We start from the raw sequence: 18,931 nt of genomic DNA on the forward strand, positions 1-18,931 counted from the left end.
GTAACAACTCTGATTGTACTTCAGTTGCTGTGAAACTCTATGAGGCATGCTAGGGAAGATACATCAAAAGAAGCAAAATAGAGTAACAGAAATAATGCAACTAGAATGAAGGAAAAATTAAATTATGCACAGATCCCCAAACAAGCAGTAAAAAAATGACTATGCCCTAGAGTTAGAAAGATAAACGTTGGAGAAGTTCTCTAATTCGTCTTAAAATTAGCTTGCCAGCATTATAGAAGGGACGTCAGAAGTAAGCTTTTTCACATAGAGTAGTGACTGCTTGGACCACGCTTTCCAGGGGCGGTGTTTGGGGAATGATGTACTTAAAGCAGGGGTTCCCAGCCTGGGGACCACAGACCCCTTGCTTAATGGTATTGGTCCATGGCATAAAAAAGGTCGGGAACCCCTGCATTAGGGGCATTTATAAAACTCTTAGGTAGGCCACATGGATGATGATGATAGACAAATGGAGGACTATGCAAGAGGAAAGTGTTAGATTGAACTTGGAGTAGGTTAAAAGGTTTGCAAAATATTGTGGGCTGAAGGGCTTGTACTATTCTATGTTTTATAAAACTTGAAACAGAAAACAATACCTTAGAAGTGTTACAAATTACATGCACTGTTATGATCCTAAAGAGATTTATTGTATAAGCTTTAGAAAGACAGACCTTCCAAAGCAAATGACGAGAAGAGCTTGGAACTCGAGTAATGTTTAGCTTAATTGTAAAAGTCCCTCCACAGCAAAATGAGGCAAACAATATCCTTGAAGTAAAAGTACAAACAGTTTCCACAACTGGAAACCAGAGAAGAGATATTAAATTAATCATAAAAGTGCATCTTGGCAGTTTTAATAGAAAGGATGCAGAGTTACCAAAGCAGCACCAAACAAAACATTGGGTCAAACTGTAATAAAATTTATAACCAATTAACATTTTGAAAATCACAGTAAAATTGCTTTACATTGTCTAAAGGCATATTTAGTATATTTATTCTACTCAAAGTATACTCTGGGAACATGCTAATGTTCTTAAGAAAGGACAACTAATTACTACAGCTGAATGTCATCTTGTACAAATGGAGAAGTAGTTGCAGTGTTCAATTAACAGTGGTAATCGAGTGTCAAACAACATCTTCAATATTAGACCTTAAGGCAGAGGAGCAGAATTGGACTGTTCAGTCCATCACATCTGCTCTGCCATTCCATCATGATTTAATTTTCCCTCTCAACACCATTCTCCTGCCTTCTCCCCGGAACCTTTGATACCTTGTCTAATTAAATACCTCTCAACGTCTGCTTGAAATTACTCAATGACTTGGCCTCCACAGCAGTCTGGGCAACGAATTCTACAGATACACCACCTTCTGGCTAAAGAAATTCCTCCTCATCTCTGTTCTAAAGGGACACCCCTCTACTCTGACGCTGTGCCCTCAGGTCCTAGATTCTCCCACTATAGTCAAGTCAAGTGAAGTCATTTTTTATTGTCATTTCGACCGTAACTGCTGGTACAGTATACAGTAAAAACGAGACGTTTTTCAGGATCATGGTGCTACATGAACAATACAAAAACTACACTGAACTACGTAAAACACCATTACAATAAATAATAAACAAGACAATAGGCACAGCAGACGGCAGTAGGTTGGTGTCAGTCCAGGCTCTGGGTATTGAGGAGTCTGATGGCTTGGGGGAAGAAACTGTTACATAGTCTGGTCGTGAGAGCCCGAATTCTTCGGTGCCTTTTTCCAGATGGCAGGAGGGAGAAGAGTTTATATGAGGGGTGCGTGGGGTCCTTCATAATGCTGTTTGCTTTGCGGATGCAGCGTGTGGTGTAAATGTCTGTAATGGCGGGAAGAGAGATCCCGATGATCTTCTCAGCTGACCTCACTATCCGCTGCAGGGTCTTGCGATCCAAGATGGTGCAATTTCTGAACCAGGCAGTGACGCAGCTGCTCAGGATGCTCTCAATACAACCTCTGTAGAATGTGGTGAGGATGGGGGGTGGGAGATAGACTTTTCTCAGCCTTTGCAGAAAGTAGAGACGCTGCTGGGCTTTCTTTGCTATGGAGCTGGTGTTGAGGGACCAGGTGAGATTCTCTGCCAGGTGAACCCCAAGAAATTTGGTGCTCTTAACGATCTCTACGGAGGAGTTGTCACTGTTCAGCGAAGAGCGGTCGCTCCGTGCTCTCCTGAAGTCAACAACCACCTCTTTTGTTTTGTTTACATTCAGGGACAGGTTGTTGGCTCTGCATCAGTCCGTTATCCTCTGCACCTCCTCTCTGTATGCTGACTCGTTGTTCTTACTGATGAGACCCACCACGGTCGTGTCATTGGCGAACTTGATGATATGGTTCGAGCTGTGTATTGCTGCACAGTCATGGGTCAGCAGAGTGAACAGCAGTGGACTGAGCACACAGCCCTGGGGGGGCCCCATGCTCAGTGTGATGGTGTTGGAGATGCTGCTTCCAATCCGGACTGACTGGGGTTTCCCAGTCAGGAAGTCTAGGATCCAGTTGCAGGGGGAGGTGTTCAGGCCCAGTATGCTCAGCTTTCCAATCAGTTTCTGAGGAATTATTGTGTTGAATGCTGAACTGAAGCCTACGAACAGCATTCGAACGTACGTGTCCTTTTTGTCCAGGTGGGTTCGGGCCAGCTGGAGGGCGATGGCAATGGCGTCACCTGTTGAATGGTTGGGATGGTACGTGAACTGCAGGGGGTCCAGTGAGGGGGGCAGCAGGGACTTGATGTGCCTCATGACGAGCCTCTCAAAACACTTCATGATGATGGATGTGAGTGCGACGGGGCGGTAGTCGTTGAGGCAGGACACTGAAGACTTCTTTGGCATGGAGACAATGGTGGCGGCCTTGAAGCACGTAGGAACGACGGCGCTGCTCGTGGAGTTGTTGAAGATATCAGTGAGAATATCTGCTAGCTGGTCTGCACATCCTCTAAGCACTTTGCCAGGAATATTGTCTGGTCCAGCAGCCTTCCGTGGATTGACCCTGCACAGGGTTCTCCTTACATCGGCCACGGTAAGACACAGCGCCTGGTCATTTGGAGGAGGGGGGATCTTCCTCGCCGCCACGTCATTATCTGCCTCAAACCAAGCGTAGAAGTTATTCAACGCATCTAGGAGGGAGGCATCACCAGCACAGGCAGGTGGTGTTGTCTTGTAGTTGCTGATGTCCTGAATGCCCTTCCACATGCGCCGCGTGTCTCCGCTGTCCTGGAAGTGGCTGTGGATTCACTGGGCATGTGCATGCTTTGCCCCTCTGATGGCCTGGGACAGTTTTGCCCTCGCTGGGACAGTTGTTCAGGCTGCCTTGTCACCTGCTCTGATGGCGGAGTCACGGGCCCTCAGCAGCGCACGCACCTCCGCGGTCGTCCATGGCTTCTGGTTAGCGCGTGTAGTGATGGTCTTGGCCACAGTGATGTCATCGATGCACTTGCTGATGTAACTAGTCACTGATGCCGTGTACTCCTCCAAGTTGGTAGAGTCGCCATCGGTCCAGCCTCCCTGAATATGTGCCAGTCAGTGTGCTCAAAGCAGTCTTGAAGAGCAGAGATGGCTCCTACTGGCCAGGTTTTCACCTGCTTCTGAACTGGTCTGGAGCGCCTGACGAGCAGACTGTATGCTGGGATCAGCATCACAGAGACGTGGTCTGAGTAGCTGAGGTGGAGGCGGGGCTCCGCCCGGCACACATCGGGAATGTTTGTGTAAACAAGGTCCAACACGTTCTCCCCTCACGTTGCAAAGTCCACGTACTGATGGAATTTGGGGAGCACTGACTTCAGGTTCACGTGGTTAAAATCTCCGGCAACAATAAACAGTTCATCAGGGTGTGCGTTCTGCAGTTCGCTAATGATATGATGTTCGTCCATCGTTGATGTCGATGAGGACCTCAACACCATTGTGATGGTGTCGAGACTAGCGCGTGGTTTGGATTTAAGTGAGGGAGAGTTGTGCAGCATCAGCCTCACTCTCTCTTCCCAATTCCCATCCGGATCCAGTGGCAAGACAGAGTCCAGACGGCTGGAGATGGGACTAGGCGCAGTGGATGACCAGGACGCCTTCTGTGTCTTGTCGTGCTCTACACGTTCCACGACGCTTGCAGAGACCGCCTTCTTGACCGTTGGACATTCCATTGGTCTCGTCTGCTCAATCCGCCGGAGTCTGAATTCACATGCTGGGATAGACAACTCCTATCTCACCGAGGGTTTGAGACCCGTCGGCTACCCTCACCTGGTTTAGCCGGCTTGTCGAAGCCGTTGCCCAGGGTGTGGCCGCTGTCACATGCAAACAGCTATGGGGAGCCACAGGTGAGAGCTGAGTGCCAGGTGGGGGCCAAAGGTGGGCAAACCGCCTTGAAAAGGACGCGACATGTTCCCCCACCAGAAGTGCTACCCCTCCCTGACACCCCATACACCCTATTAGTTCGCTAATAGCCCCATACAGTTCACAGAGCGCCTCCTTAGCATTAGCACTGGGGGGAATGTATACACCGCCTATAAGGACAGTGGTGAGTTCCCGTGGCAAATAAAATGGTCTGCATCTAACAGTCAATCTATAAGAAACATCCCTCAAAGTCCACTCAATGTCTGTTAAATATAGAGCTCTATACTTAATACAGTGCCAGATGTATAGTTTTCTCCACACTTCAGCAAATATTTTGTTACGCCATTATTATAAGATCAAATATACGAAGGAGACAGATGAGGGAGTAATTTCTGAAGCATCTTGGTTAATGAACAATGTCCTTACTTGGAGTCTACCATTAATCAACAACACTCCACAATTACATCAGAAGTTTCCCATGCCAAACATGACCATAAAGATACCAATCTGAGCAAATATTCAAACCTACCCAGGTCATAAAAGTAGTGGATAAACTGAAGTATTTTACAGTTTATCAAATATTCCATTATCATTGAGTTAAAGAATGGGCTACTGTCAAAAATGGATTTCAAATAAAAAATAATTTCAAGACACATAGACAGAGGCATATAAACAGGTTCATCATCCCAGTTTGTCCATGTAAATGAAGATGCCCATATAAGCTAATCCCATATGCCTGCATTTGGTCCATATCCCTCTGAATCAGGGGTTCCAATCTTTTTTATGCCATTAACCTACCGTTAACTGAGGGGTCTATGGACTGCAGGTTGGGACTCCCGGCTCTAAACATTACCTATCCACGTACAAGTCCAAATGCGTTTTAAGCTTTGTAAGTGCACCTCCTCCACCACTTCCTCTGGCAGCTCAATCAACACCTTCTGTGTGCAAAAGTTTGTCCCTAAGATGCTCCTTAAATAAACTATGCTCTCTTTAGGCTTTCCTACCATGGGAAAAATTACACTGTCTATGCTCCTTGTAAATTTACAAACTTCGCAAATTATCCCGAGTGCAGGTGAGTGGTTCGAGAATCAGGGCTAGCGTGATGGGAACTTGAGAAAGAATGCTTACAGGGATATAAATGGATGAAGATTAGCGTAGTTTCTTACATGTACATCAAAGCACACAGTAAAATGTATCAATGACCAACACAGTCTGGGGATGCACTGGGGGCAGCCCACATGTTGCCATGCTGCCACTGCCAGCATGTCATGCCCACAACTTACTAACCCCAACTGTACATCTTTGGAATGAGAGAGGAAACCGGAGCACCTGGAGGAAACCCAAGCAGACACGGGGAAAGCATAAAAAGTCCTTACAGATAGTGGCGGGAATTGAATCCAGGTCACTAGTGCTGCCCACCAGGTCAAAGGGAACTGACATGATAGCTCTGAAAGCTGGCAGAGACTCAATGGAATAAAAGACTTCTAAAGTTGTAAGAAAATCCGGAAAATATTAAAAACGATGAAGAAAATCACCATCTTGCCCTTTGAGTATGGTTTCATTTTGATTAAGGAAAAATGTTTCAACATTCAGATTTGGAAAATTTCAATTGGATAGACATGCTACAAAGTACAACTTGAGCAAATGAGTGTTCCACTGGCCCTGCGTCCAGCATGGCTCTGGGGTCACAGTGGCTGAGTAAGAAGGTTAATCAAACCCTTCTTGGTCATTAACCAAAAGATACTTCAAGACCCTTGGGTCATTACTCCTTTCAACCTAAGATACAAAACTACATCTTGCTTCTGTCCTATCTGGCTGCTCACCTCCCCAACTGCCTGTCATTTGATTCCCCATTACCCTTCACAATCCACTTGGATGCATGGAGCCCACCTGGAATCAGGAGTCAAAAGGTGAGAGACCCAGACAGGTGTTGTACACAAGTCTGTTTTTCCACACCCCCTATCCAGATCCAGGTTCAGCTGGGAACTGTACCGAGGGCACAGATCTATCACTGCCAAACACTGGCCCACTGGCCCACCATAATATCTTGTTTACAGAGCTGGAACGGGCACACTGGCTGTAAGATTCATCCTCCCAGATTTTCTACTTGTTATAGAATGGCACATGTATGTACCTAAACTTTGAGGTAAAACTATTATTAGGAATCAAAATGATTATTGAACTTGGACAGATAGGAAGCATCTGCCCATAGGAGGAAGGCAAAACATGGTAAACATTTCAAATTGTAGAACTGAGAAGGAAAGACTCTCATTGGCTCTGATATCTACTGCCCAGATTTAGAAAATAGAACAAGTTTCAAAGTAAATTTTACTGCTTAGTAGGTTTTTTTTGTTATCACAGATTTTTTTTTCAATCTTTAAGATAATGTCTTTTTTGAGACATTGTAAGTGTTGTTACTTCAATGTACTCATGTTATTTCTTTTGTATAATATAACAATAAAAAGATTTGAAAAGAAAGTAAATTTTACTATCGAAGTTCATATATGTCACCATATACCACCGTGAGATTCATTTTCTTGTGGACATATCAAATCTATAGCATAATAACTATAACAGGATCAATGAAAGACTGCCCTACTAGGGCATTAAACCAGTGTGCATAAGACAACAAACTGTGTAAGTGCAAAAAGAAGAAACAATAATAAATAAATAAATAAATAAATAACATCGAGAACATAAGATGAAGACTCTTTGGAAGTGAATCTGTTGGCTGTAGGAACATCTCAATGGATGGGCAAGTGAGTGTAGTTATCCCCTTTTGTTCAAGAGCCTGATGGTTAAGAGATAATAACTGTCCCTGAACCTGGCGGTGAGAGTCTTGAGGCTCTTGTACCTTCTTCCTGATGGCAGTAGCGAGAAGAGAGCATGTTCTGGGTGGTGGGGTTCCTGATGATGGATGCTGCTTTCCTGTGACAGCGTTTCAGGTAGATGTGCTCCATGGTGGGGAGGGCTTTACCCGTGATGGACTGGGCCGTATCCACTACCTTTTGTATGATTTTCTGTTCAACGCATTGGTGTTTCCACATCAGGCCATAATGCAAACAGTTAATATAGTCTCTGCTACACATCTATAAAAGTTTGTCAAAGTTTTACATGTCATGCCCAATCTCCACAAACTCTTATGGAAGTAGAGGCACTTCCATAAAGCTGTGCTTTCTTCATAATTGCACTTATGTGCTGGGCCCAGGGCAGGTCTTCTGAAATAATAACACCTAGAAATTTAAAGTTGTTAACCCTTTACACTTCTAATTCACTGATAAGAACTGTCTTGTGGACCTTCAGTTTCCTTTTCCTGAAGTCTACAATCAGTTCCTTGGTCATGCTGACATTGAATGAGAGGTTGTTGTTATGGTAGTACAGACCCTTGGAGCCACAATGTTGTGTTGACCTTTCAACCTACTCCAAAATCTATCAAACCGTTCCCTTCCACATAACCCTCCAATTTTCTGTCATCCATGTGACTATCTAAGAGTCTCTTAAATGTCTCTCATGTACCTGCCTCTACCACCACCCCTGGCAGTGTGTTGCAAGCACCCACCAATCTCTGTGTAAAAAAATCTACCTCTTACAGCCCCCTCTATACTTTCTTCCAAATACCTTAAAAGTATACTTTATTGTCGCCAAACAATTGGTACAATCGTCATAGCGATATTTGATTCTGCGCTTCCCACTCCCTGGATTACAAATATTAAATATTAAAAATAGTAAAAATTAATAAATATTAAAAATTTAAATTATAAATCATAAATAGAAAATAGAAAAATGGAAAGTAAGGTAATGCAAAAAACCGAGAGGCAGGTCTGGATATTTGGAGTGTACGGCCCAGATCCGGGTCAGGATCCGTTCAGCAGTCTTATCACAGTTGGAAAGAAGCTGTTCCCAAATCTGGCCGTACGAGTCTTCAAGTTCCTGAGTCTTCTCCCAGAGGGAGGAGGGACGAAAAATGTGTTGGCTGGGTGGGTCGTGTCCTTGATTATCCTGGCAGCACTGCTCCGACAGCGTGCAGTGTAAAGTGAGTACACGGATGGAAGATTAGTTTGTGTGATGTGCTGCGCAGTGTTCACGATCTTCTGCAGCTTCTTTCAGTCTTGGACAGGACAACTTCCATACCAGGTTGTGATGCACCAGAGAAGAATGCTTTCTACAGTGCAGTTATAAATTAGAGAGGGTTTTAGGGAACAGGCCAAATTTCTTCAGTTTTCTCAGGAAGTAAAGGCGTTGGTGGGCCTTCTTGGCAGTGAACTCTGCTTGGTTGGACCAAGTCAGGTCATTTGTGATATTGACCCCGAGGAACTTAAAGCTTTTGACCTGTTCCACTTGCGCACCACCAATGTAAATTGGGTCGTGCGGTCCGCTACTCCTTCTGAAGTCAACAACCAATTCCTTCCTCTTGCTGACGTTGAGGGATAAGTTATTGTCTTCGCACCATGCCACCAGGTTCTTAATTTCCTCTCTGTACTCAAACTCATCATTACCTGAGATAAGGCCTACAATTGTTGTGTCATCAGCAAACTTATATATTGAGTTTGATGGAAACTTGGCTACACAATCATGAGTGTACAGCGGTACAGCAGGGGGCTGAGTACACAGCCTTGTGGAGCACCGGTGCTCAGAGTGATTGGAGAGGAGGGCTCGTCCCCTATTTTTACAGCCTGGGTCCTGTCTGTGAGGAAGTTGAAGATCCGGCTACAGATCTGAGTGCTGAGGCCTAGGTTCCGGAGCTTAGGAATCAGTTTATTTGGAATGATGGTATTAAAAGCAGAGCTGTAGTCAATGAAAAGGAGCCTTACGTATGCATCTTTATTCTCCAGGTGTTCTAAGGAGGAATGCAGGGCCAGAGAGATGGCATCTGCCGTTGACCTGTTGCTCCGGTAGGCGAATTGCAAAGCGTCGAGTTTGACCGGTAGGCTGTGGTTTATACGTGCCATAACCAATCTCTCGAAGCACTTCATAGCAATTGATGTCAGAGCCACAGGTCGATAGTCATTCAGGCATGCCACCTTGCTCTTCTTCGGCACTGGGATTATCGTTGCCTTCTTAAAACACGAGGGGATCTTAGACTGAGACAAGGAGAAGTTGAAGATGTCAGCAAACACTCCAGCTAGCTCGCTTGCACAGGCCTGGAGAACCCGTCCCGGGATGCCATCTGGGCCCGTCATCTTCCTTGGATTTATCTTCAGGAAGGCCCTTCTAACATCCTCCTCAGTGACGATGAATCTCGATGCCACCAGGCCCGGTTCATCCAGAGGGAGCGGGACGCTCCTCTTCTGTTCGAATCTTGCGTAGAATACGTTAAGTTCATCAGGAAGAGAAGCGCCACAGTTATTGATATTCCCAGCCTTTTCTTTGTGCCCAGTGACCTCATTTAGACTCTGCCATAGTCTACTGGCATCCCTTTGGTTAGCCTGGGCTTCCAACTTGGCTCGATATTGCCTCTTGGTGCCCTTAATGGCTTTCCGGAGTTCACGCCTGGATTCCATGTAGCGACTGGTATCTCCAGACCTAAAAGCCGCAGCTCTAGCCTTTAAAAGGGACTAGACCTCATAATTCATCCAAGGTTTCCGGTTAGGGAATACCCGGATTGTCTTGCGAGACACATAGTCCTCCATGCATTTCCAAATAAAGTCCGTAACAGCTGAGGCATACTCATCGAGGTTAGCTGCAGAGTCCTTGAATACTAACCAGTCCACTGATTCAAAGCAGTCACGGAGGACCTCATCTGTTTCCTCCGTCAATGCAACACTACTTTTGACACCGTGACCTCCCACTTCAGTTTCTGCCTGTAAGCCGCGAGGAGGCGTACGGCCTGATGGTCCAATGTCATTTCATATTAGCTATTTCTACCCTATTTCTACTCTGTCAATGTCTCTTATACACCTCCAACAAGTCACCTCTCATCCTCCTTTGTTCCAAAGGGAAAAGCCCGAGCTTGCTCGATCTTTCCTCATCAGACATGCTCTCCAATTCGGGCCACAGCCTGGTAAATCTTTGCATCCTCAATAAGCCTTCAATGCTTTTGATGAAGATTCTCCAACCTTTAAAACAGACTCTTTCACTGATGCTTTCTGTTTGCTAAATATTTCCAGTATTTATATTTTTATTTCAGATTTCCAGAACATGCAGTTTTATGTTCATTAACTTTTGTGTACTCTGCTGAAAGGTTTTAAGTTTTCGCTTCAGAATTTACCGCCATGTTAGGGGTTCCACAGGGTGTTAGCACTGGTCATGGCTTTTCATTGCACCCTGGTATATATGGCAATGAACTAATCTGAATCTGAAGATTAGCTAAAACTAGTTCCTCCTGAGTGGTCCCTGGAACTGGTCGCTATGAAAATGATATGTGGTATTGATTTAGAAAATAGTACATTTTCATCCTGTTATTTAGTTAGGGAGATTGAAGTTACAACATATTATGGTTCTTCAGCAGATGCATTTTTATCTTTTCAATAATCAAACGTTGCTGACTCTTGCAGTAATCTTTCCTTTCACCTTAACAAGCATATTCAATTTTGCCTGAGGACATGTTATTGCCTCTTCTCAGCCACATATTCAGCATGAGAAACTGATTCTTAATGTGAGGCAGCAATCTACTCTTTCAATAATTAAAAATAAAATTATACTAACCTGGTAGCATCTTCATCAGGCATTGTAAGGCCAGTTCCTGGGTCTGGATTTTCTGCTCTTGAGTTCTAGCAGGCTTTGGCCATTTTGGTAAAGTTCCTCCAGGCCAGATTGCCTCCTGTAAAAGCTTGAGGTATACAACCCAGTACTGAGTGCTTGTCAGGTTAATAATCTGAACTTCAAGCCACCTGTAATGAGAAAATATACAATCATATACCACAGGCATCACAAATAAGATCTGTACAATTATGCCAATTACAAATACAAGTAAAGAAACCGATTTTGGTAGATATCACTACCCATAAGTTAAACAATCCAACACCACAGAATGAAGCAAATTCTATCAAAGTTCAAAGTAAATTTATCATCCAAGTATATATACCTCACCCTATGCTACCTTGAAATTCATTTCCTTGAAGGCATTTACAAATAAACAAATACAATAGAATGTATTGGAAACTATAAATAACAAAGACTGAGAAAAAAACAATGTGGAAAAGACAGATTGTACAAATAACAAAAAAGTAAATACCGATAACACGAGTTGTAGAATCCTTGAAAGTGAGTCTACAGGTTGTGGAATCAGTTCATTGTTGAGGTAAGTGAAGTTATCCATGATGGTTCAAGAGCCTGATGGTTGTAGGGTAATAACTGTTCCTGAACTTGGTGGTGTGGGACCACCTTCCCAATGGCAGTAGCGAGAAGAGAGCATGGCCTGGATGGTGGGGCTCCTTGATGACGGATGCTGCTTTCCTGTGGCAGCACTCCTTGTAGATGTGCTAAAATGGTAGGGAGGGCTTTGCCTGTGATGTTTTTGTAACCTTTTCCATTCCTGGGCATTGGTGTTTCTATACCAGGCCGTGATGTGACGCAACCAGTCAGGATAATCTCCAGTGTATGTTTATAGAAATCTGTCAAAGTTTGAAGAGTTAAATGTTTCCCTTCCCTATCTAGATTAGCAATGTAATATATTGAGCTTCACAGAGAATATAGATTTGGCATTTACAGTTGATAGCCTCCAATGTAAGAGCAGCCGTATAAGAGAATAAAAGAGCAAGGATGTAATGCTGAGGCTTTATAAGGCATTGGTCAGACCACATGTGGAATATTGTGAGCAGTTTTGGGCCCCTTATCTAAGAAAAGATGTACTGGCATTGGAGAGGGTCCAGTAGAGGTTCACGAGACTGATTCCAGGAATGAAAGGGTTAATGTATGAGAAGCGTTTGATGGCTCTGGGTCTGTACTTTGCTGGAGTTTAGAACAATGAGAAGGGATCTCATTGAAACCTATTGAATATTGAAAGGCCTAGATAGAGTGGATGTGGAGAGGATGTTTCCTAAAGTGGGGGAGTCTAGGACCAGAGGGCACAGCCTCAGAATAGAGGGATGTCCACTTAGAACAGAGATAAGGAGTTTATTTTTATCACATGGTTGGTAATGCTTCTCAAAACCAACTTCAAAAAATTAAGTTTATTCAATGCAAAAATATATCTTGAAGTTCAACAATATCAGAATTGAAACTAAAACTAATTACGAGGAAGCTTTGAAGGTGGCCTACGGGTTCCCACAAAAATTATCCAAATAAACTGATTAAAAATTCAACATAAACATAAGAAATTTGGCAGATCATAAACACAAAAAATTCTGCAGACGCTGGAAATTCAAGCACACATAGAAAATACTGGAGGAACTCAGCAGGTCAGACAGCATCTATGGAAATGAATTAACAGTCGATGTTTTCAGCTGAGACCCTTCATCAGGCCTGGAAAGGAAGGGGGAAGATGCCAGAATAAAAACTCAACATCCTCCAAATGATTTGGGTTGGTTTAGGAGAAGTAACATCCTCTTAATGGCTTGGTGTAGAAATATTAATATTCATTAAACTCGGGCTCCAAGTTTAAATTCTGACAGCGAAATTAACTTATTGCTCACTAATTTTGATTGAAGACTTCCTCTTTAAACTAATAGTCACATAACGCCAAGTAGACTAACTGTACTCACCACTAATGGTTGGCAATAGAATGAAAATGTTTCATCATGTGCTACTTATTTCAGCTGCAGGATGTCATACTGATGTTAGCAATCCATGTAATCCTGGATTCCCAGTGGTACTTGCATCACCAATGAAGTTAACTGATGTGCAAGCCACTTTAATATAAATATACCAACAACATAGAATATTACAGCACAGAACAGGCCCTTAGGCCCACGATCTTGTGCTGACCTTTTAACCTACTTTAAGGTCAACCTAACCCTTCCCTCTCACATAGTCCTCCATTTTTATTTCATCATGTGCCTATCTAAGACTCTCTTAAATGTCCCTATTGCATCTGCCTCTACCAGCACTCTTGGCAGAACGTTCCACACACCTACCACTTCCAGTGTATAAACCTACCTCTGTCATACACCTTATATGTTCTTCCATTAACCTTAAAATTGTGCCTGCTTGAAATAGCCATTTCCACCCTGTGAAAAAGCCTCTGCCTGTCCATTCTATCTATGTTTCTTATCATCTTGTACAACCCTGTCAAGTCACTTCTCAACCTCATTTGCTCCAAAGAGAATAGCCCTAGTATGCTCAACGTAACCTCATCAGACATGCTCTCCAATCCAGATAGCATTCTGGTAAATTTCCCCTGCACCCTCTCTTAAGCTTCCACATCCTTCCTATACTGAAGCGATCAGAACTGAACACTTCAAGTGTGGGTCTAACCAGGGTTTTATAGAGTTCCAACATATTTCGGCTACACATATTAACCACATTATCTACTAAAACAGCAAACACTGTTCATAGCATCAACTGACTAGCTTTTCAAAAGAAGGACTTGAGATGGTTTTATAGATTTAAGATTTTAAAAATATCACTGAAAGTTACACAAAATTGTTGAAAGAATCAGTGAAATAAATGTCTAAAGGGGAGAAATCGATACTGATTCAGTACAGGAATACTGTACCCCATTTCTCAAATTTGTTCCATTATGTTGAGGGAACTGAATTTCAGAAACAGAGCCAATATTGCTGGTACAACAAAAATGCACATTTAGCGCATGTAATTAGGGAAGAACAATCTGAAGTTACAGACTTCAGTCTGCAAATAGGCAACTTAACAAAAGAAACTCTGATCCATTTTTTAAGTTAATAATAGAGATAAGTGACCAGTGATTAAAGCCAGCAGAATCTTCGGCCTTTACCTCAGTAACAATAAAGATCGACTTATAAAAGCGAATGTGAAGAACATTCAGAACTTCCACACTGCTGTTGTCGTCAAGCCCAATGCACTCCAATACTAGACCACTCAAGTGTTCAGAACCAGATCATAATTGGTACTTCCATTCTACAAATAGGAATCTCTATTCTTATAATGACTTTATTAACACATTTTAAAGTCCATGTTCCCCACCTAAACGTTTGGAGTGTCGTGAAAGTTGTATTCAGGTTTGGAATTTAAAGAGGTCACATTCCTTCCCTTTTCTTTCCTCTCTGCTATATTGCTTCTGCGGACCCGTTATCTATTACTTACAGAGGACAAATAATGTTCTCTGTAGGAAAGTTTATACGTTCTTCCCATGTACGCATGGGCTTCCTCTGGGTGCTCCAGCTTTTCCCCCACAGTTCAAAGACATACTGGTTAGTAGGTTACTTAGTCATTGTAAATTGTCCCATGATTAGGCTAGTGTTAAATAGGTGGGTTGCTGGGTGATGTAGGTCGATGGGCCGGAAGGACCTGTTCCGCACTGTACCTCTAAATAAGTAAATAAATAAATTTCTTTAAGTGCATGTGGCAAAGACAGAATTACATCACTGAAAGCTGTATACTGATAACTGTTACTAATGCCTTATTGCACTCCTGAAATCATGTTAATATATAACTGAGCTCAGTTACTTTACTGGATCTTCCCCTGGGTAGTGTGATGTTGTAAAAAATAAAAATCTTACATCGGTATCACATCTGCAAGAAATATCACACAGTACTTGGCTTTTTTGGAAAGTACAAGCAGCCTTTTAGGCATGGGAAAGAGGCAATGACATTTGACCAAGTGCTGGAGGCAGTGGGAGGACTCAGTCAAGCTAACTGAAAGGATTACAAGGGGATGCAAACTGGAAAGGATAAAGAGCAATTGCCCACAAAATGTAGGAACTCAGTAGGCCAGGCAGCATCTATGTAAAAGTGTAAATAGTCAATGTTTCGGGCCAAGACCCTTCATCAGGACCTTGTGAAATGTCATTATCTCTTTCCCATGCCTGAAAGGCCGTTTATGGTTTCCAAAAGAAAGCTAAGTACTTTGTAGTGTTTCTTACAGATGTGATATCTATGTAAGTTTTTCATTTTTTGCATGTCTCGGCCTAAAATGTCAACTGTGTACTCTTTTCCGTAGATGCTGCCTTGCTAGTCTGTTGCATTCCTCCAACATTTTGTATGTGTGGCTTTGGATTTCCAGCACCTGCAGATTTTCTCATGTTTATAAAGAGTAATTGGACTGGGATATACTCAGGGAAGAGAGATGGGTTTTGGTCCTGAAGTGAAGATCGGCAACCAACAGTCAAGATGAAGGTGGCTAGGTCAACCAACACATTGATAAAGGTGGTCAGCAGATCCATAGGTAGGTAGGTCGGATGCTGGCAGGTCAGCCGTTAAGGGACCAGCAGCACTGCGGTCTCTGCTTTTGAAAATCAGTATAATATTAGCCAGCACATGCTGCTGCTTCTCTTTCTCTGGAAATGACTGAATAATAATAAAAACTGGGAAATAAATATCTGTTGAATACCACTGTGCTTGACAATGACATATTGCATCTTGTAAAAACTCCAGAGCCAGCATCTTAAAATTCAAGCATACATGTAAAATAAGAAAACTACAATGTTATAAAGTATTTAAATCTTTGATCTGATAAAGCTGCAATGGTAGAAATCCACTATTTTAATTTCAATGGAAAACGTACAAAAGCCACTTAAAAACAGATAGGAATGCTGCTAATTTTTACTTGCTAGAAAGGTGCATAGACCCTAAATCAATTGTTGTTCAATTCTCTAAGCAACCTGCAGACTACATCCTGAAGTCCAGACATTCAGCATGACTGGTTATTGAATTAAATATTGCATCACTGAAACACCACATTATACGCGATTAGGAAACAGACAGCAAGTGTCAGTTTTTATATGCTGGTTACAACATTCCTTTTGGGGGATTACTAAGTTTCAACATTACACTTCAAACAACGTTTTTTTGTGAAATTCTTTATTTGAGAAGTTACACAATGTCGTCCTATCAAGCCCCAAAGTGCTTGTCAGTTATACTCTCAAAACATAAACTAGTTGTCCTAAACCTTTGCCACCTTCATTTAACAGATGAAGAGCACAAAAATAATATTTATTAACTGGCAGAATCGTCAGAAGAATAGAAGTGATGGTAATATAAGCTAAACTGAAATTATTTGTTTTGCTCGACTAAATGCCGAGATACTACTTCCAGCTGTTCAAAAGCCTACTTCAGAAAATGTTTATTATATCATGAGCACCATTGTTATCTTGAAATGTCATTCAACAAAATCTAATACACAGTAAAACAAAGCTTCAGCTTTTTTTGAGCCTGTACATACAGTACTGTGCAAAAGTCTTAGGCACATATATATAGCTAGAGTGCCCAAGACCTTTACACAGTTTTGTATTTGGCAACGTGGAGTGGAGAGCAAGTTCGTAAATATGATGGGAGCAAAGGATTTTGAGAATGGCGAGGGTGGCGCACCGTGGGACAGGTGGCAAAGAAGGAGTGCCAGGGGCAGGGGAGGGATGCGGGTGCAGACACACCCAGCTCTGAGACACCATGCAAGGTCACTTGATTCCAAGCAATTGGTTTATTAATCATTATAGAATGTCTCTCTGGTGCTTCCTGCTCCCTCCCCTCTCCCTTCCCCTTTTCCCAACCATGATTCCCCTCTCCCTGCCCCCTTCCCACTCTCAGTCCACAATAGAGACCCATATCAGAATCAGGTTTATCATCACTCACATATGCCATGAAATTTGTTTTTTGCAGCAGTAGTATAGTGCAATACATAAAATTACTACAATACCCTGCAAAAGTCTTAGGCACCCTAACTATATAGGTATATGTGCTACCGCACAGTACTGTAAGCAAAAAGACACTGTTCCCCAGTCAGTGTAAAACTATGCTTTTACATGAGATCTTTTAGATTTTAACCTGTGCAGCTGGGTTCTACAATTAAAATATATTTTTCTTTAAAAAGAAAATCACTATGTGCACTTTCCAGTCAGGTACCAGCATCATTTCCAATGGGTGAACTTACTGATAGTCTTGCATCTCATTTTTCTTAAGACAATAGGAGACCATTTTGCATGTCAAACCATGCTGGCTCTCAGTGTAATTCCCCCCCCCCCCCCCCCCACACACACATTCCCAAATTTTGTTTCTTGTACCTTCTCTTTCACATGTTTATCAATTACTCTTCACATTCTCCTATCCCAACCCTATTCGAGGAGCAGTTTGCATTCCATTCTATGGACCAATATGTGATACGTGGCAGACATGCCCGTCCTAGCACGCAGAGTCAACTCCAGCAGACAAGGCGGATGAGATCAACAGTGAGATCTAACGGACAGGAAAACAGTTCTACATAGCTTCGTGAAGAGCTGTGACCGTGTGGGTTTCCAACGGTTGCCTCCCACAGTCCAAAGATGTATTGGTTGATATGTTAATTGGCCATTGTAAAATGCCCCTTGATTAGGCTAGGGTTAAATTGGGGGTTGCTGGGCGGCACAGCTCAAAGGGCCTATCCTGCACTGTATCTCAATCTTCTGGTCACGATGGCGCCAGCAAACAATGATTCCTCATGCATCATCTTTCAGATAGCAAATCTCTCCAACTGTTTCACTTTTTCTACACTTTCTAGTTCTTCTTTTCATCTTGTTTGTGTTACAGAAACTGTTGGGGCCTGTGACGTACAGTTTGGATCTCGATTGAAGGATCCAGTGCTGTGTCCAGAGAGCTGCCTCATGAAGATCGGAGAGGAGAACCCGAAAAGGACCACGAACAGGAGCTGACTCATGGAAAAGACCACAGATGAGATGCAGAGTCATGAACAACTCTATCTTGAAGTGGCAAGAAAGACTGAAGCACCGAGGTGAATGTGGAGAGGTCAGTGATGGCTCCCAATGACGAAGGTCAACAGCCGGATTGGCACGTTGGGCCCTGGATTGGCGGTCTTTGGACCCAGGTTGACAGTAACTCTTTGTGGAAGGACTGAGTTTGTGCAGCTGCTCTCCTCGTATGCAGACAAAAAGATGCTTCCAATATTCTGAGATTTATGTGATTATTGGACTGTATTTTATATTGGTTTCCTTCAGTTTTTTTTGATGTTTTCTTTCCTGTGGATGACTGGTGGGTTGGTGATCTGTTAGTTGGGGGTTTGGTGCTACTGTTGCTGTTTGTTTTCTGCGAGTGAGGGGATCGGTGACTGTGATTGTCGTTTTATTTTGCTGTGGGAGAGGGGGATTTTTGGGGTCTGCGAGTTTTGTTTCATTTTTTTTTTTCATGCCCGGGGGAAGGAGTTGATGTCTTTTCTTTCTCAACACCCATGGTCTTTTCGTATTTCATGTCTATCTGGAAATAGACAAATATCAGAGTTGCATCGTACGTGCATACTTTGACAATAAAATGAACCTTTGAACCTTTAGACGGACAGATAAAGAAATAAATAAAAGTCATAGCCATCCACTGCAACCAAGGAAGACCCCAGTTATGCCGACTACTTGTACAACTGGACCCAGACTCCCCAGATCGAGAGTGGAACTGCTGCAGTGCAAAGACCTTTCCACTTTATAAACTTCTCACGACTGTCATTGTTGAATATGAAGGACAACCAATATGTGACATGCGGGAGGTGGCTGGGGAGGCACAAGCAGAGCACCAGGAGGAAGAACCCCATGCGGTAGCAAAGAGAA

At 43.0% G+C, this 18,931-nt stretch overlaps 1 protein-coding gene across 3 annotated transcripts in view; it reads right to left on the reverse strand.

The window, feature by feature from the left end:
* The window catches only part of snx19b (sorting nexin 19b), a 190,568-nt gene that overhangs the window by 39,588 nt on the left and 132,049 nt on the right, over window positions 1-18,931 (reverse strand). For all 3 annotated transcript variants that reach the window (XM_072238546.1, XM_072238547.1, XM_072238548.1), the window contains exon 9: window positions 10,980-11,164. In XM_072238546.1, the coding sequence (XP_072094647.1) occupies window positions 10,980-11,164 (185 nt within the window). The remainder of the gene's footprint in view (window positions 1-10,979; window positions 11,165-18,931) is intronic.

The sequence above is a fragment of the Mobula birostris genome, chromosome 20 (genome assembly GCF_030028105.1).
Source record: "Mobula birostris isolate sMobBir1 chromosome 20, sMobBir1.hap1, whole genome shotgun sequence".
Lineage (NCBI taxonomy): Eukaryota > Metazoa > Chordata > Chondrichthyes > Myliobatiformes > Myliobatidae > Mobula > Mobula birostris.